The 18,212-nt window shown below is 36.7% G+C and overlaps 2 protein-coding genes across 10 annotated transcripts in view; one reads left to right on the forward strand and one right to left on the reverse strand.

Moving 5' to 3' along the window:
- The window catches only part of Rcbtb1 (RCC1 and BTB domain containing protein 1), a 51,634-nt gene extending 46,184 nt beyond the window's left edge, over positions 1 to 5,450 (forward strand). For all 9 annotated transcript variants that reach the window (XM_010636967.3, XM_033759990.1, XM_010636968.3 and 6 more), the window contains one exon: positions 4,522 to 5,450. In XM_010636967.3, coding sequence (XP_010635269.1) covers positions 4,522 to 4,662 — 141 coding nt within the window. In that variant the 3' untranslated portion in view covers positions 4,663 to 5,450. The remainder of the gene's footprint in view (positions 1 to 4,521) is intronic.
- Positions 5,451 to 7,790: 2,340 nt separating this feature from the next.
- Positions 7,791 to 18,212, reverse strand: part of Setdb2 (SET domain bifurcated histone lysine methyltransferase 2) — a 78,359-nt gene continuing 67,937 nt past the window's right edge. The window contains exons 19-24 of the mRNA XM_010636977.2: positions 16,343 to 16,389; positions 14,304 to 14,371; positions 12,826 to 12,892; positions 12,003 to 12,134; positions 10,912 to 10,983; positions 7,791 to 8,927 (exon numbers count right to left, since the gene is read on the reverse strand). Of these exons, the coding sequence (XP_010635279.2) occupies positions 8,773 to 8,927; positions 10,912 to 10,983; positions 12,003 to 12,134; positions 12,826 to 12,892; positions 14,304 to 14,371; positions 16,343 to 16,389 (541 nt within the window). The 3' untranslated portion in view covers positions 7,791 to 8,772. The remainder of the gene's footprint in view (positions 8,928 to 10,911; positions 10,984 to 12,002; positions 12,135 to 12,825; positions 12,893 to 14,303; positions 14,372 to 16,342; positions 16,390 to 18,212) is intronic.

Consider the following 18,212-nt stretch of genomic DNA (forward strand, 5'->3'; position numbering starts at 1 on the left):
TTTTTTTTTTTTTTTTTTTTTTTTTTTTTTTTTTTTTTGGTACCAGGGAAAAAACGGGTCCTTGCACTTGTGAGGCAGGTGGTAGAACCATTGAGCTAAATTCCCAGTCCTCCCCATATATATGTTGAATTAAACGAGTACATTTGTAACACTACAAAAGAGTTTCTTATTTTTGGTACTGAGGATTGAACTCAGGACCTTGTACTAGTGAGGCAGGTGAGGTGCTGCTGAGCTAAATCCCCAGCTCCACAAAAGGGTATTTTTAAAATGAATATTTAAAATCTAAAATCCACAAATACTACATATTCAATGTAAAAACAGATAATAGAAGATGAAAGCAAAAACATTGCTTCTTTCTATGGTATAATTTTTAGGTTCTGATATGAGGTATATAAATGATTCATGTACTCATTTTATTTTCTTCTATAGAATGCAGTAAATAAATTGGAGTACAAAAGTCAAACCCACTGTTAATTGATTGGAAGCTACACTGTAGTGACATTGGAAATTAACTGTAAAAACTTAAAATTTCAGAAACTCAATGTGAGAATCCTAGATGACTTTGCCTCATGTGTGGGTCAAATACTAGGAAGATGGAGAGACTATCTGCTTCTTTTTTCTATAAAGTTATTGTGGTACCTCCATGCCCCTTTTTGACATAATCTTGAAGGAAATATACACAAGGGAGTATAGACTTGGAGGTTACGTAGATTTTTTTTATTTTTGGTACCAGCGATTGAACTCAGGACCTTGTGCTTGCCAGGCAGGCTCAGTGCCACTGAGCTACATCCCTGGCCCAGTGACAAAGATTTTAAAAAACAATTGTTGGGTGCCTTTGCATAATGAATACATTATTAAACTCTCTGTAAGTTTCATAAAGAAATACTTGAAGCAGTGCTTAAAATAGTCCTCCAGTAAAGACATCGAGGGAGAAAAAGGGGATGAAACTTTGTCTCAGGATAATTCAGTAGTACAGTGTAAAATTTTTGAAGTGCTTTTATCTGTACTGATTCTTTTTCAGTAAATTTTTGTTTCCTGTGTATTTGTTCAAAGTAGAGAACGTCCCACAAAATCTTACTTGCTGAGAAACCTCTTAATGATTTTGCTTTTGTTGGGAAGCAATAAAAGAGTCCAGGAATCTAATTTGAAAACTTTTTGGATGTGAATATTAGAAAGCTATATATTAAAACTAGAAGGTCAACATTTTTTTTTTCAGAGAGCCATATTTAAAATTTCCCTGATGAATAGACCATGCAATCTTTGTTTAGTGTGACAGAAAGCACCTTTATTTTTTCCCATATGATAGGACATTTAAATGCATTCTGAAAAATCAAAGCAAAACCTGTATTGATCTTGAATGTACTGGATATACTATAAAGTGAACTGTAAATTTAAAGTTTGGGGCTTTTGTTTTTTAATTAACAGATTTGTGCAGTTTGATTTTTTTGTCATCTGGAATATATCTCAAGGGTGGCAGTGACAAAAAGTATCCCATCTCACCCTGGCCAGGTGGTCCTCCAAGAGTATTAGTGTTCAACTGTTTTGCTCTGGAATTTTAGGACTAGGTAAGGACTCCTAAGGCTGCATTGACATTTTTAAAAAGAGGATATTTAAGTCCATCAATCCTCTCTGTTTTACTTTAGAAAATGTGTAAAGAGGGCTGGGGATTTAGCTCAGTGGTTCTGTCGCCTGCCTTGCAAGCACAAGGACCCAAGTTTGATCCCCGGTAGCAAAAAAAAAAAAAAGAATGTGGAAAGAGATTTTCTACGTGTGTATGTATAATGATTGAAATACTTTAAATGTTTAAAGATTTGGAAATAATGTATAAAAAATTTTTTTTTTTTGAGACAGGATCTCACTTTGTAGTTCAGGCTAGCCTTGAATTTAAGAGATCATTCTGCTTCAGTCTACTGAGTGCTGGGATTACAGGCATGTGCCATCACATCCAGCTAAATCATTTCAGAATAGCAATTTTTATGCAGTAAGTTTGATGATTTGCTTCAGAACTACTTGATAAAAATTGCACCACAGAATGTCATGTAGTTTCTAGTACTAAGACTATATTAGACTCCTCATTCCCTATTCCGTGGACATTAAGAAGACTCTTATCACAAACTTTTTTCATTTACCAATTAAATGTTTCATGTACTTTCATTCTATTGTGAAACTCTGTTGATCTACTGGTGAAATGGTTCCTTCTTGGAATTGTTTTATAGTTAAAGCTAGCAATTCTGTCTTAGTTGGGTAAGAGCTGGCATTTCTAGTCTAGGTAATTGAAGATCTGATTGATCATTTGCAGAATGAGGTGAACATGTCATATGTTAAAGAGTGGCTTTATCAGAAGGCTGTTTGTCTAATTGACCCATCAAAGGCAAACTAGTAGGGGCAACAGTTGGTGAGACTGCTGCACTGTGCCACTGTCCATTTGAGAAAATGAGCCTGCAAGCTCAAGTCTGTCTCTGCATTCAGTGGTTTCTTTTACATAGATCTGCAGTAGTCAAAGTTTAATTATTTAAAATAAACCAGATTCAGATTGTTTTAAGTATTCTATAGTTTGACTTTTAGTGTTTTAAGCTGGTAAACAGGTATTGAATATCAAGATATACAGTGTCACCAGTACAAATTAATTGGAGGGGAAGAGAAGGTAGTTTGTTAGAACTATTTTTATGAATGTATGAAATGAATTATTAGAAGCACTATTTGTATACCTGTATTATATAAAGAGTATAACTTTTTGCTTATGGTAATTTCTGTATAATAAGTAAAATGAACAAACTCACTTCTTATATACTAAAATACCTTGAATTCCAAATTAGTAGACACAAAAGTGATAAGGTTTTATGATCCCAGAATCTAGTGTACCTTTTTTCCCTGTGAATTTTAAGTTATATAATTAAAGTGCACTATTTGAAAATTCCTATTTGTTACATAGTTTGAATAATTTTCTGTGCTCATGTCTACTTCTAAAATTATGTGTAAATAAATTTGTTTACTATTTTTGATTACTAGAAATGGTTAAAATGTGATTTTATGTCCTTGTGGAAAATAATTTAGTCCTAAGAGTTATGTATTACAGTATAAAGGAACAGTGCTTTTTCTTGAATAATTATCTAAATGGTAATATTTTATACAGTTTTACATTTTAGTTTATTATAATACATATAATATTAAGTTCTACATTTAGCCCACTGGGAACCGTTAAGAAACATGGATTCAGACACTGTGCTGACATTTTACATACACTTTGAATTATCCAGAATAGAAAACTGGCAGCAGTTTGTCCATACACATTAGCTATGGTTTCTCTCTTAATGGTTTCATGCCTAGGTAACTTTACTGAGTTTAGTCCTGGGCATCTTTCAGCCAGGGACAGGGGATCTTTACAATAAGGAAATAACTGTGCAGGGCTGTGTGCTGAGAAAGCAGGAAAGGGATCTCTACATGTTCGTGTGGTACCTTCTCTAAAATTCTTACCTCATGGTGGTTGAAAACCTGAGGTCAAGACCTGCAGTTTAAATATTGATTTTTGGGGTACAGCTTAACCAAATTAGAAAAATGAAGCCACATAAAATAAGAGCTTTAAGTGTGATTTGAAATTACATATCCAGTGTTTGTACTGCATAAATTCCAGGTACCTCCCAAGTAAATATATGTTCCAGTATTTGAAGAAACAAATATTAGGGATGGATGCATTAGTGTAGGTAGAAAATTTTTAAATTGTTCTGGCTTACCACTTGTGTATATTACTTTCTGAATACTGGCAGTTGGTTTTCTGTATCTTTTGGAAAAACCTAATCTGTGAAAATATACTTCTCTGGGGTTGCGTATCTGGGAAATCAGTGTGATGGAAGTATTCTTTTAAAAGGCAAGGGGTAAGCACTTGTGTAACATGCATGAGTCCCTGGGTCCAAACTACAGTACCAACCCCTCCTCATCCCCATGAGGAGAGTACAAAAGAATTAAAAGTTTTGGATATTCTTATTTTAATTTTCACAATGGATTGGCTACAAGTCTTCATCTGTTTTTGTTTTTTAATTCTCTTTAACCTTTATTTATTTATTTATTTATTTATTTGGTACTGGGGATCAAACTCAGGAACTTATGCTTGTGAAGCAGGGGGGCGGAACCACTGAGCTAAATCCCTGGCTCTTTAACCCTTAATATTTCTCTGAATTCTTAAATGTAACAAAAGGCATATGGAATAAAGTGGCATTTAGGTTTATATTACAATGTCTTGAGTATAAGTGGACTATATAACCATGGAAGAATCCGTTCCCCAAGATACGTGTGTGTGTGTACTGAAGAGTCACATTTGAATTTGGGGAACCACTGTTTTTAGTCTTGTAAGTAGTATGTGTTTTTCTGACACCAGCTTGTGGTCACTACTTGCCTAGTTTGAGGTATCCGGCCTCTCAACAGTCTTTTGGGGAAGGGTAAAAGAGTTGTGATGAGGGACTTGAGAGAAGTAATTCAAAGTTAATTTTAAAAGGCCTCTTCTTTTTATTTTTGTTGTATGTCCAGGATTTAGAAGAATTCTGCTTTAAGTTTTGCATCAATCATTTGACAGAAGTTACACAGACTGCAGCATTTTGGCAAATGGATGGCCCTCTGCTGAAGGAGTTCATTGCTAAAGCCAGTAAATGTGGAGCCTTTAAGAACTGAAGCTGCTGGGGTGTGAGTGTGTGCTCTGGGCACTGTTGGGGATGTGTCCAGCTTGTGTATAGGCAATGTGATTCTGCAGGTAAAACCCATCTGGTGTTTTCACCTTGTCTGACATGGTTCTCCATAGGAATTTATGAAGGATGTATGGCTTTTCCTGAGCCCATTTTAAATGGATGTTTCCAGATACATACATTTTTTTGGGAGGCAGGTACTGGGGATTGAACTTGGGACCTTGCACTTTGTGAGGCAAGTGGCAGAACTACTGAGCTAAATCCCTGGCCAAGATACATATACTTTAAATGTAATCTTTCTTATATTTGAGCTGGGACAATGAGAAAGGTATGAAAATTTGGCTGCTTTTTTGGGTTAGAGGCACTGTGGAATTCAGAAACAGGAAGCTGGTGACAGCTCTGCTGGGTTATGTATCACATCCCTTTGATACCAGGATTGAGTTTGTGAATTGTGAGGTGACCATAGAGGCCCCACCATGAGTTATTGATGCTGACGCCGGGGCTTGGTGAAGTGTTCCATCAGTTGCCATCTCGTAACTTTCTGTGAGGGAGAAGTTAGAAGCATTTGATGCTTTTGTTCATGTGCTTTTGCTATTGATGACTTTTTAAGAGATGTATCAAAATAATATCCCCTTTAACATGAGTTAAACCTGAAATAAGTAATCATTTCTATGCCAAGATTTCTGAAGATTTAAGTAATCAACAATAGTAATTTATAACTGTCCGAAAAGTTGATAATGAAGGAAACTTTGGATACAGGTCAATGTTTTATAATTAGACTCTACTATTTATCCAGTGATGTTTTTATTTCATTAAAGTTGAATTTTAGAACTAAAATTTAATTTTCTCCTTCATTTTTTCCCTTATAAATGCTAGTTGATAAGAGAAAAACAATGACATATATAGAATCCTTTGCCTTTCTACTATGCCTTTCTATTATCATCAGGTCTACTACATTGTGACTTGAAGAAATGGTCCTTGAAAACAACTTTCTTATACAACTTAATGGAATTTGCTTTATATGTTTTGTCTAGGCCAAACTCCATCACAAACTTATTCACAACTTTACTACCTTCCACTTTTGTTTTCTTTATTGTGTTAGGTGTACTCCGGTAACATTTAATGCTGAAAGAGCTGGAAAATCATGGTTTTCCCCAAAAGCTCTTATTTAAAAAGACAGTTGCTTTTGTGGTCTGGTTATGAAATGTGACTTTGTAATTTAAGAGTGTTCACCTTTGGATTTTATCATATGTTCACTGAGCTTGCTTTAAGAACAAAGCTTGGTCCTGCTGTCTGGTTCCTGAACTCGTTTCCATTTGTGTGAGCTCCCTTAATATATTTAATTTCCTGCTTAGAAACACCCCTGCTGGACTTAGTGCCTGAATGTTTTCAGGGCTACATTAGCAACAGGGGAGAAAGTACTCTGCAGCTACTGTTGTAGCAACTCTTTTTTTAGGGGTGGGCAGGTAATGAGGCCCCAAAGGCAGGAATTGTTGATAGGCAAAATAACCGCAAACCTAAAGTCCCAACCCTGTACTTCCTTTTTTTGACCATATCACAAGTGACTGAAGCCCAGTGAATTATTAGGTTAGAATTAGCTCTGCAACGTGATAGTTATTCTTACTAGGATGGTGAATGCATATTAATTTGATAATTAGTGTTTGTCATAGTCACTGTTGTGTAGGTTTATGATCTAAACAAAATGAGCTTCAGTGTATTTACTCTTACTTGAAAAACTTCAAAAGCACAAATTAAAGTAGCAGATCTATATCCAGATAGTTCATTCATTCAAAAAATACTGAGTTCCTAATATAGGTGAAGAACCACTTTTCAGATTACTGAGTAATTTTGTGTGTATGTATGGTAGTGAAGAGAACAAAGTCCTTCAAAAAGTACTTTTTTAAAAAACATACACTGTCTTATTTTTCTACTTGGTTTTGTTGTTAGTCACAGCAGAAGATTAAGACTGTTCTTTAATTTTTTTTCATCTGATGTAATATGGAAACCAAAGTCCTCACATTTCTTAAAATAACCCTGAATGTACTCTTGAGCTTCTTACTGGAATAATGTTTGATACTCTTGTATATAGGCCATATTTATGTAATGTTTAGAATGACATACTAATAAAGTAATCCATTAAGGCAGGCATGTAGAGTTGTTCTTCCACTTAGAAATCAGTCGTGAGCAGCCTCAAAAAGGAAATTTTGACATTGTACAACATGAATTAACTTTGTGGACATCACGCCACAAGTGAAGTAAGTTGGTCAGAAAGACAAATGCCTAAGAAGTCAAGACCACAGAGACAGAAGGGTGACTGCTAGGTGAGGGGGTTTGGGATGGGGAGTTAAGGGTACAGTTTTAGTTTTGGAGATTGAAGAGGTGTTTGGGATGGATAGTGGCTTGTAAATACACTGTACATTTAAAAATTGTACAGATGATTTTCTGTTACACATATTTTAACCACAAAATTTTTTTAAAAATTGGATTATTAGCTGGTATGGGGTAGAAGGAGATACTACTGTAAACATGTGAACTGCTTGATTCCCAATATACACACAGATAAAAACCTTCTAAATCTTTGATTTGTTTGTTTTTGGTACTGGGGATTGAACTTGGGTCCTTGCTCTTGTGAGGCAGGCAGTGGAACCAGAGCTAAATCCCCAGCCCCCTCCTAAATCTTTGGATTTAATTCCTGTTAAAAGATAGCACTGTTGCCGGGTATGGGGGTGCACACCTGTAATCCCAGCACTCCGGAGGCTGATGCAGGAGGATCGCCTCAAATTCAAGGCTAGCCTGGGCTACATAGTGAGTTCAAGGCCAGCCTGAACTACATAGTGAGACCCTGTCTCAGAAAACAAAAGAAAGAGTTGAATTGTCACCATGGAAAAATATACCTGAATCCTTTGGGAGTACTTATATATGAAAGACAGATACGGTTCTTATTCTTTAAGGAACATACAAATTATTAGAGACAAAAGGTCGGGTTATGAATTAACACAGTAAAATATTTATAAAGCTTTTCAAAATAGAGAAAAGTGGGGTTAATGTGACAAGCAGTTCTGAAGGTGGTTTGTACAGTACCAGAGGAAACGTATGGTACAGTTTTAGCTCATCTCCAAAACAGGGTCAGTAGCATGAGCCAAGATTTAGAGGTGATTTAAAGCCAAGATACAGAACATACCTACCATAAGCAAGTTTGTTTGGTTAGAATGGAGAAAATAAGCCAGGCTTATTTTTCTTATTGTTAGAAATGTTTGCAAGGTGACTTTAACTTTTTTTTAACATATTCCCACTGTTCTTATTTAAACACTCCAGTATTAAATTTTGATATGTTTTGAAGATGATGAAATGTCCATGTAAGGAATGTGGCTTAAAAGAAATTTCTAAAGAGCAGACTGACACAAAGACAGTATACTTATTTGGTATAAGTAATACATTCACTTAATATATTCTAGGGCCACTATAGGCTGAAACTTAAAAATTTAACTTTTATGCACTTATTTTGTGGATATTTACTAAGAATATCAGAGGTATAGAAATATGATTGTGAACTCAGGCCAATAGTGAACAAAACACAGAATAGTTATTTTCTTCCAGAGCGCTTATGATGTGATATGAGATACAACAGTTACACTGAGAAGTGATATGAAGGAAAAGGGACCTCAGATGGAATAAATGATGAGCCCTTCAGGAAGACAGGAAAGAAGAAAGAGAGCAGTTAAGACGATCACAGGATATGCAAAAGCCCTGGAGGTGGGATCACCTGGTGTTGGATGAATCCGCTTAGATCTAGGGGTAGGTGAGGCTACTCCAGCAGAAAGCCACCCACAGGATTGCAGACAGATGGGAAGCCTGATTTACTCAAGCAGACCTGAGAGGAAGAAGTAGAAATGAGATGATAATGGAGGCACGAAACACCCAATTGTGTGTGAAATGTCAATCAGCAGTACCAGCTAAGAGCTCACAGGGTGGCAGTGTGAGGCCCAGAGAGGAATGCAGGCCAGGTCCCAAATAAGCTGTGTGGTTTTCACAAGCTGGATCTCCTGGCTGGACCCTGCTTGCTGTTTCACTTGATTCCTGGCTTAGGAAATGGTGAACTTTAGGAAGACAGGGAGGACACTGAAGTAGTAGTTGATGTGAGGTCTCCATTTTCTTGAAAAGAGGATAGGGTTTGTTTTAAGTCTTGAAGTAGCTCAATTTCTTTTTTTAGCTGCTCCAGTCTTTCTTCAGATTCATGAATTTTATTTTCTATTGCTTTGAAAAGAAAAAAAGTGACTTCAGACTACTCAGTAATTAAGTTAGAAATAATGTAGTTTCTAGTCCCTTTTACTTGCAAGTACAGAGTCCACAATGCTTGTGCCTTAAATGCAAAGAATCTAGTCTTGTGAGCAGGAATTGCTTCACTTCCTCCTCCTGATCCAGGATGGAATTCCAACAGCTGTCACATATGAAGCTGTCTTTTAATATTTGTGTATGCTTAAAGCAGGAGTCCCTTTCACCTGCCTCTGAGAACCTGAACACAGTTAACTGTATAACATCCATGCTGTCTTATATAGATTTGTTGAGACAGAATGGTTAGGGTAATAACAATAAGGCAAATCTTTTATAAAAATCTAACCAGTTTTTAATGTTACATAAAGGCTTTGGTTTTATTCAGATATAGGAAAAGTTTTTATTGTGGAGACTCTGCAAGACAATACTTTATTAAACTTTATAGTGACTAGTACATGGTGGCACTGTAAATTTTAAAAACCAAGTTAAACAATACAAACCTTTCCTCACAATAGCTGTAACTGCAGTTAATTTGAAACATAAGGCTATATGAGGCATGAGGATGAACTATGGTATCAGAAGTTGAGCCTTTTGGGCCAGGGATTTAGCTCTGGTTCCAGCGCCTGCCTCACAAGCACAAGGGCCTGAGTTCAATCCCCAGTACCAAAAACAAACAAACAAAAAAGTTCCCAAGTACTGCACTGCACTGCACAGCACAGCACAGCACAAATACCCACAGTGAGCCTATCAAGTAGATTTAACTTTCATATGGGTGGCACACCTGTAATTCTGGAACTCAGGAGGCTGAGGCAGGAGGATCACCATGGGTTCAAGGTCAGCCTATACCAAAGCAAGACTGTCTCGAAAAAAGAGAAAGGAAAGGAAGTCCTCTATAAAAGAAAGCTTTCTAGCTGGGCATGGTAGCACTGGCCTGTAATCCTAGCACTCGGGAGGCTGAGCCAGGAGGATCACTGCAAATTCAAGGCCAACCTGGGCTACACAGTTCAACTAGCCTAAACTACAAAAAGAAAAAGTCTTTAAGGGTGTCTTAAAAAAAAAAAAGTTAGGATACTGCCATTAGCAGACACCCTTAAGGGACTCTTAAACAAATGGAAATTTAGACTCTCTTGCATTTTGGGAGCTGAAAAGAGGACTCAACTGTTATTTTAGTAAACGTGCTGCCAAAGCACACACTCAACTGTTGATATTTTATAGAAAGGATAAGTTGTCTTCTCCCAACCCAAAAGTGACTATTTCTTGTTCTACAAAAATGTCTTGGGGGACCGGAAATTTAGCTCAGTAGTTCTGCCGCCTGTCTCACAAGTGTGAGGTCTTGAGTTCAATCCCCAGTACCAAACAAAACAAAACAAAATGTCTTGGGTATTCTTGTTTTGTTTTTTCCAGATGAACTTTAGAACTAGTCACACTGCACACACATATTCCCCCCCAATTGGATTAGATTTGAAGAAGTGCTGGGAGAATTGAAACTTTACCCTTTTCATAGGTGAGGGGAGGAGTAAGTTGCAGGATAGTGTATCATAGCCTCACCACTTCAGGGAGGGCAGAGAGGCTGCAGGAAACCTCCCTAGCTCTAACCTGTGCGTACTTAAAGACCAACACACACCAATTTTGGGATTAATTTTTTTGTCTCTTATTTATTGAGGGTTTTTTTTCTGATTGTAGAAGTATTTATATGTATGTAAAATACTTGGAAAATAAAGTACTAAACGACAAAAGAAATCACTAAAATGCAATCACCTACAAATTACTTTGCAATGTAGTTTTTCTGTGTACATGTCTTTTCTGTACATATTTTTATTTTTATTTTTTGCTGTATGTGTCAGTTTTGTATTGAGCTTCCATTTAAACAATGAACATTCTTCTAAAATGATTTTCATCATCTGTATAGCATCATACTATTTCAATCTAAATTATATTTCTAAACATGCTTAGTTATAAATCATACCTGCATTAAATTTTGCAAATGTGTCTTCAAACAATCCACAGTCAAAAAGTGAAGTTTCAATTTTTTCATAGGCTTGACGGAGAAAAACATTTCAGTATTAATTTTAATTTATAAAGGCAGAAACACCTCAGAAAATAACCCAAAATAGGAAAGAGTAATACTAAGATTTGTAATAGTAGTCATCTACTGTACAGATTTAGTTGTAGATTGCAGTGGCACTGGCCTGATAGGAAATGTTTTAGAAATGTCAACTCTTGGCATTTCTACTGAATCAGAAGCTCTGGGGGGGCAGCTGTGTGTGTGTGTGTGTGTGTGTGTGTGTGTGTGTGTGTGTGTGTGTGTGTGTACGTGTACATGCACGTGTGCAGGTATTTGTTTTTTGAGGCAGAGTCTCACTGTGTATGTAGCTCAGGTGGGCCTTGAACTCACACTCCTCCTTCCTCAGCTTCCCAAGTGTTGTAATTACAGTTGTGTATCACCATGCCTGGCTATCCCTGCAGGTGATTCTGAGGTACACTTAAGTTTGAGAAGTGCTAGGTCTAGAGAAAAAAGCAAATAATGTAATGAATGAGCTTTTGCAAATGTTTAGTCTTAATTTTTTTGATCTGTCCTATAAAATATAATCTTTTAAATAATTTTACAAGCTATTGCCAAGCCTTACATTTACTTGTAAAATAACTATATTCATTATAAAGTTTGTAAGCTCCTACTATATATTAGAAGGCTAGTAAATTGCTGTACACTTCTACATAAGTGGAACATCAGCTTCCCAAAAAGCTCTTTTAAGAAAGTTGATATTTAAACATTTATTGAAACATTAAAATTACTTGTGAGTTAACATCACTAAAACAGAACAATTGGCTTATTATAGAATAGAATTTTATTAAAGAATGAGAGGGGGCCGGGGATTTAGCTCAGTGGTTCTGCCATCTGCCTCACAAGCACAAGGTCCTGAGTTTGATCCCCAGTACCATCCCCCCTCAAAAAAGGAAGAAAGAGAAAAGCATGAAAATGGGTACTTTTTTTGGTCAGTCTGTTTACATGTAAGTCTGTAAGAAGTCTCTGTGCTTGAAACACAGCTGTTTCAGTACCTGATTCTGAAGTAGTGTCATCCAAGAGTTTTTGTTGAATCAAATGAAGTTCATCTAATATATTTTCAAATAAGTCATTAAGAAGTCCTGCTTTCTTACATTTTTTAAGAAAAGAAACCTTCATGATTGTATCTAAGAAAAAAAAAAAAAAAAAACAATTTTAGAAGGAAATGGCCTTAAAGTAGTTAGTCATATCACTTTATGGTTACTCCTTCTGACTGCATAGTGGTAGATGATCAGAATTAGTAAGATAACACACATCACACCTTTGCCTTTTCTGTTAATTGCAGTTTCATCAGATCTGTTTTTTCTAGGTGAAACAGTTGAATGAAATGTTGTAAAAAGTGAAAATAAAACTTTGCTTACAGGGCCAGGGATTTAGCTCAGTGGTTCCGGTGCCTGCCTGGCAAGACCCAAGTTCGATCCCTGGTACCAAAAAAAAAAAAACTTTGCTTACAGTAAGTCTTCAATCCTATCATTTTTTGGACAGCTATGTATTGTTACTGAATATTTATTTCCTTAAAGAACAGAAAGCTATACCTGCCATGGTGTGAGGGGAAGTACATCACTTAATTCTGAGCTCAGGCAAGTCTAGCTGCTGCTTGTCAAGAAGTGTTTCTTCAAAGTCAGAAACAACCATTCCTACCTAAGTTATTTTGATGTGGGATTCTGATACAGTGGATACTTAGGATAATATTTGTGCTCTTTCTACTACAAGTCTAGAAGAATAAAGATTAATGTGTGATACTAACTTTTAAATACATGGGTCAGCATTTTATAACATTTTCATAAGGCCATGTTATACCCATCACTGAGACCAAACCTGTGTGACCGCCAGGCTCATCCTTCATTTGTCTTTCTGAACTGTCCAACAGCATGGTCTCATTGGGCTAGGAAAGAAAAGCTAAGGTTATCTCACAATTAGTGGTGGCATTCACTATTACATAAAATAAAAACCAGTCTTGTTGTGTATAATTAAATGATATACGCCTAAGGTAAAAAGCATGCCTTATTTTCTTTTGCATATGTTTTATATAACAAAACATCATGAGGTATTTGAGAAACATCTTTTATTGTTCCTGGGGTTTTTGTTTGCTTTTGTTAAGAGAGTGTCTCGGTATGATGCCCAGCCAGGCCTTAAAGTCCTGGGTTCAAGTGACCCTCTTGCCTCAACCTCCCCATTGGTGGAATTATAGTTGTGCACCACTATGTTTGGCTCGAGAAATATCTTTTGAATAAAAAGAGGTGGAGATTGGTAGCTCATATTAGCTTATATGAACTGATGTAAATGCTGCCACAGATCCCCCCAATATTTTCATACACTGCATACATATAATCCAGAAAATGATGACAGTTACATACAGGACTAGGTCAGTTGTGAATCATGCTGTTCGGAAACACTTGGCTATTTGATGATGCTCTCCTGTACCCTTAGTCCATTTTTAGGACCTTACGTACCCTATAAGGACAAATGCTCTACCTTGGTGCCAGAGAATATACTTTGAGAGCTGTGGGAATAACATAACCTGAAATTCCAACTACTCTTAGTATTCATCTCATTTTGGTTCTATCATCTAGGAATTACCTAAGCACTTCCTGAATATGGGACTCTTTCCAAAAGGGCATCTTTAGGAGCAGTCTCAGCTCGGGCAAAGAACACAAATGAAGGATATCTATTCCAGTGACTTGGGAAGTACATTTCTCCTGAAACTCAGAATGTTTAAATAAGGACTCTGAGCTGGGCATGGTGGTACATGCCTATAATCCCAGCACTCTGGGAGGCTGAGAAAGGAAGATTGCAAGCACAAGCCCAGCCTGGACAACTCTGTGAGACCCTGTCTCAAAAAATTAAAGAGCTGGGGATGTAGCTTAGTGTGAAGGCCCTGGGTTCAACCCACACACAAAAAGATTCTGTATGAAGAAATTTACTCTGGTGTGAATAAACTGCAATAATACATAAGACCCTAATAAGATTACTGACATTGTGAAATGGGAAGAAAGGGACTAAAGGTGTAGGGAAGGTGGGATGGATAGGGGAAGGGAAATAAGGGAAAATAAAAAAATGTGAGATAAAGAAACGATGGAAATAAATTGCTTGTAGATGGGGAGTGGAGGAGGGGGTGAAGGGAGGGCAGGGACAAGGGGAAAAAATGAGAACCAAGACCTGTCATGTAGGGGTGGGGTACAAGATCCCAACAATGAATGTAACTGTACTGTATCCCTAAAATGTACCAATAAACTCAAAGCTGAAAAAAAACAAAAAAAGAAATTTAAAGCTACAAGAAAATTAAGTCAAATTACCAGTGCATGAAGGCCTGTTGAGAGACGTTTTTTCCTTCCTCTTTTCCTTTGCACTTTTGAACAGTCAGCTAAAAATACAAATCATTGAAAAGTTGATGTATATATAAAGGAAAAAATTAGTTTGAAACCATAAAAATATAAAATACTAATATGCCGAAGGATTTTAAGAAGTCAAAAAAAATGGCAAACTTTGACTAAGCATTTGCAACACACATGATAAAATATTAAAAGATGTTGAGCTGGGGATTTAGCTCAATGGTGCCACCGCCTGCCTCAAAAGTGCAAGGTCCTGAGTTTGATCCCTGGTGCCAAAAAAAAAAAGATCTTTATAAGTTGATATGAAAAAACAGATGAGTAGACAATGGGCAAATGGGAAACACTCTAGGGATAGAGCTCACTGAATAGAAATGAAAAAATTGGGTTACTAAAAAACATAATTGGTGAAAAGCTCTGGAATGCACTCAGGTTCACTCATAGAACATACAAAGTAAGTTTTCACACATCGTGTTGATAAAGATAACATTTTCAGTGATTTGAGTAATTGTACTCATGTTACAGTCTCTTTAGAAGACAATTAGCCAGTGGTTATACAGTTTCATTATTTACATTCTTTGACCCTGAGGTTTTACTCAGTTTTACTTAACAGTATAGTTACACAAAGGCACAGAGATGTATAGAAAACAATGTTAACCTTTGCGTTAAATGTAACAGAAAACTGGAGGGACTAGCTGTCAAATGAGCAGAGAATAGTCCAACTGTGTTATAGCTATACCCTGGTATGTTGTACATACTTTTAAAAAATGAGGTTAATTCCACTCGCACTGATGTGGAAGGATCTTTAAGATGCAGCAAACAAGTGGAAATAGCAAAGTAGAATAGAATGTTTAAATATAGAAAATTTGTGGAAGAATTCAAAATAACAGAAACAATTTCCTCAGGAAATGATTCATTTTAGAACAATAATAATTTTTTTATTTTTTGGTGGTACTGAAGATTGAACCCAGAGCCTTGCACATGTTTAGCATGTGCTATACTACTGAGCCACACCTCCAGCCCAAAAATAATGTTTTAAAACTAAATGCATTATTGTCATGATTCTCTTTGCCAGTGAACACTGACTGAGAGCATTTTTTAAAAATGGTATCTCTCAGTTAAAAAGGTAATGACTTAAATACTGTTTAGAGAGTGCTGTGTGCCATCATGAAATGCTTTTGGCATAACACAGAACTAAATCTTTTTCCAAAGTGGTCCTGGCTCCAGTTCACATTTAGTGATAAAACACTGCTGTTCCAGAAGTACACTGAGGCCATTCACAAACGAATATACAACTCATGACTTGGCCAAGATCCAATCTACCTTAATTAAAATAAGTGCAAGGGCCAGGGATTTAGCTCAGTGGCACTGAGCTTGCCTTGCAGGTCCTGAGTTCGGTCCTCTGTAACACATACACACACACACACACACACACCCCACACACAAATGACGTGCATACCAAACATTCTTAGGGAGTTTTCACCAGCTCTTTATAATTTTATCTCCTGAAAATTTTACTGTTACAATAGAAGGGAAACAATCACAGAAGTCAAAGCTTCTTAGAGTATCTTAGTTTCTTCCTATAATGAAGATGGAATATACCAGAGAATGGCCAAGAGAACAAGTGTAGTTCATCAAGAAGAACCAGTTAGTTATATCACATAATGCACAAAGAAACCGATAATCTGATAAGTATGTAAAATATTAACTCAATTTATATTTTAACTCCATGAGGCTAATCAGACTCCATGTCTTACCCAAATGTTTGGTTTTCTTTAAACATGCTATATGGAATGTGAGAGAAAATGGAAACAAAGGCTTTGTAAATAGGGAAGGGTGAAGGGAGAGCAGGGGTATGGAGAAAAAATAACCAAGACATATCATGTAAAGGTACAAGATCCCAATGATAAATGTAACTATTGTTTGCTTTATTTATTTATGTGTGTGTGCTGCTTGCTTTAAATGTACCAATAAACAACGGGGAAAAACATTTTTGAGAAACTTACCACTTTGACTGATGGCTAATTTTGGAGCATGCTGTTGGCATAACAATCTGGAATAGGCAATTTCAAAGAATTATTAAATATTTTAACATAGTTTTCAAATGTTTATTTTCTAAGATTTACAAATGTACTAATCTCTCCCCCCATGAATGCTGTAGTTAAAATATGTGTTTTTAAAGAAAAATGCTGTTTAAACATCAAATTCAGATAAGGCTATCAGATGTCTTCTATGCCCTCCAAGCTTTAGAAAGACATTATGTTCTATGAAGGAGTGCTGAGTAAGTATTTTGAACAATACTAGTTCACATACACAGTGGTTAGGGACATTTGACTTTATAGAGACGCCTAAAGATCCAACATCTTTTTCCCCTTTTCTTTTGTGATACTGGGGATTGAACATAGAGCCTTTGCATATCCCTATACTTAACGCTCTTGTAATTTCATATTTTGAGAAAAGGTTTTGCTAAATAACTGAGTTGCCCAGGCCATACTCAAATTTGCAGTCCTCCTGCCACAGCCTCCCAGGGTGATGGGACTATAGATGTATGCTACCATGCTGGTGCCTACATATTTTTCCCCCAGTACAGGGGATCAAACTGAGGACCTTACGCTTGCAGTCAGTGCACCTACATTTTTAAGATAAGCAAATTTCCAACTTACTACAGAAGAACGTGATTAATAGCTAACCCCCCGCCCCCGCTTTTAGGTTTTGGAACTCCAGGAACCTTCATTTGCCAAGTACTTGAGTTTCTTCAAATATACTAAAATGTGTAGAAGGGCCAAGGATTTAGCTCAGCGGTGCCTGCCTTGCAGGCACAAGGATCCAACTTCAATCCCTGGTACATTAAAAGAAAAAATTGAAGAAAATACTGAGATGAACCCTGGTCCCACCCATTCCCACTGCCAGGAGTCCTCAACTTGGAGCCAAGCTCCTTTCATGTAACGCCCTCCTGCTCCCACCCTTCTATGTGCATCTATTCACAAGCATTTTTGCTTCTCCTACCAGTTGATAACCTAGTTTCAGTCTATATTGATCTTTGTATGTATGGACAAGTTACTAAGTGGCTCAGGACCTTATTTACTTCATCTACAAATGGGAATAGTAGTATCCTATCACCCTAGACTATTGTAAAGATTAAATGAGTTTACATTTGTAAAGCACTTAAAATATGCTGGCATAAAGTGGTTATCAAGTTAAAAAAAATCGTGCTTATATCACTTCAATAATAGGACATATGCCCATTGCGGGGAGTGGACTCTGCCTCTGAAGGGAATTTTTTAAAATAATTTTAAGAATACTAAATCTTACAAAAATCATACATTATGAAAGATTCTTCTAACATTGATCCTATTTAGAATATTATGACAAGGTAACAGTATGATGGTGGAAATTACAATTATTCTACACACAAGATGGGAAAGACAAATAGTTAAGCCCATAGCTGTGTACGTAAAGGCCTCTTCCAGTTTTTAGAGAATACTTGGCTTAAACTGGTCCCTATCTTGCTTATACTATAGGCCAGTGGTGCTGAACCCATGGCACAGGTAAGCTATTTGTTGTCACTGAAAGCTCTCAAAGGTTCGCCATCATTACTTTAGGCTGTTCATGCCACTCTAACAAGGGATGCTTTCTACCAGGAAGGATAGGTTGCAGGGAAAAAGAAAATTTTTTTTTTTTTGAGACATGATCTGTAATTCAGGCTGGCCTTGAACTCCTGGTGATGCTCCTGCCTCAGCCTCTTGAGTGCTGGGATTACAGGCATGGGCCACCATGCCCAGCTGCAAGGAAATCTTTAAAAAGGAAAACAAAAACCTGGCATTATTTTCTTCCTCTGATATTTAGAGGAAGTGTAGCTCCCAAACCATGTTCTCA

The sequence above is a fragment of the Fukomys damarensis genome, unplaced genomic scaffold (assembly GCF_012274545.1).
Source record: "Fukomys damarensis isolate Sample0158 unplaced genomic scaffold, DMR_v1.0_HiC HiC_scaffold_38, whole genome shotgun sequence".
NCBI classification, from domain to species: Eukaryota; Metazoa; Chordata; class Mammalia; order Rodentia; family Bathyergidae; genus Fukomys; species Fukomys damarensis.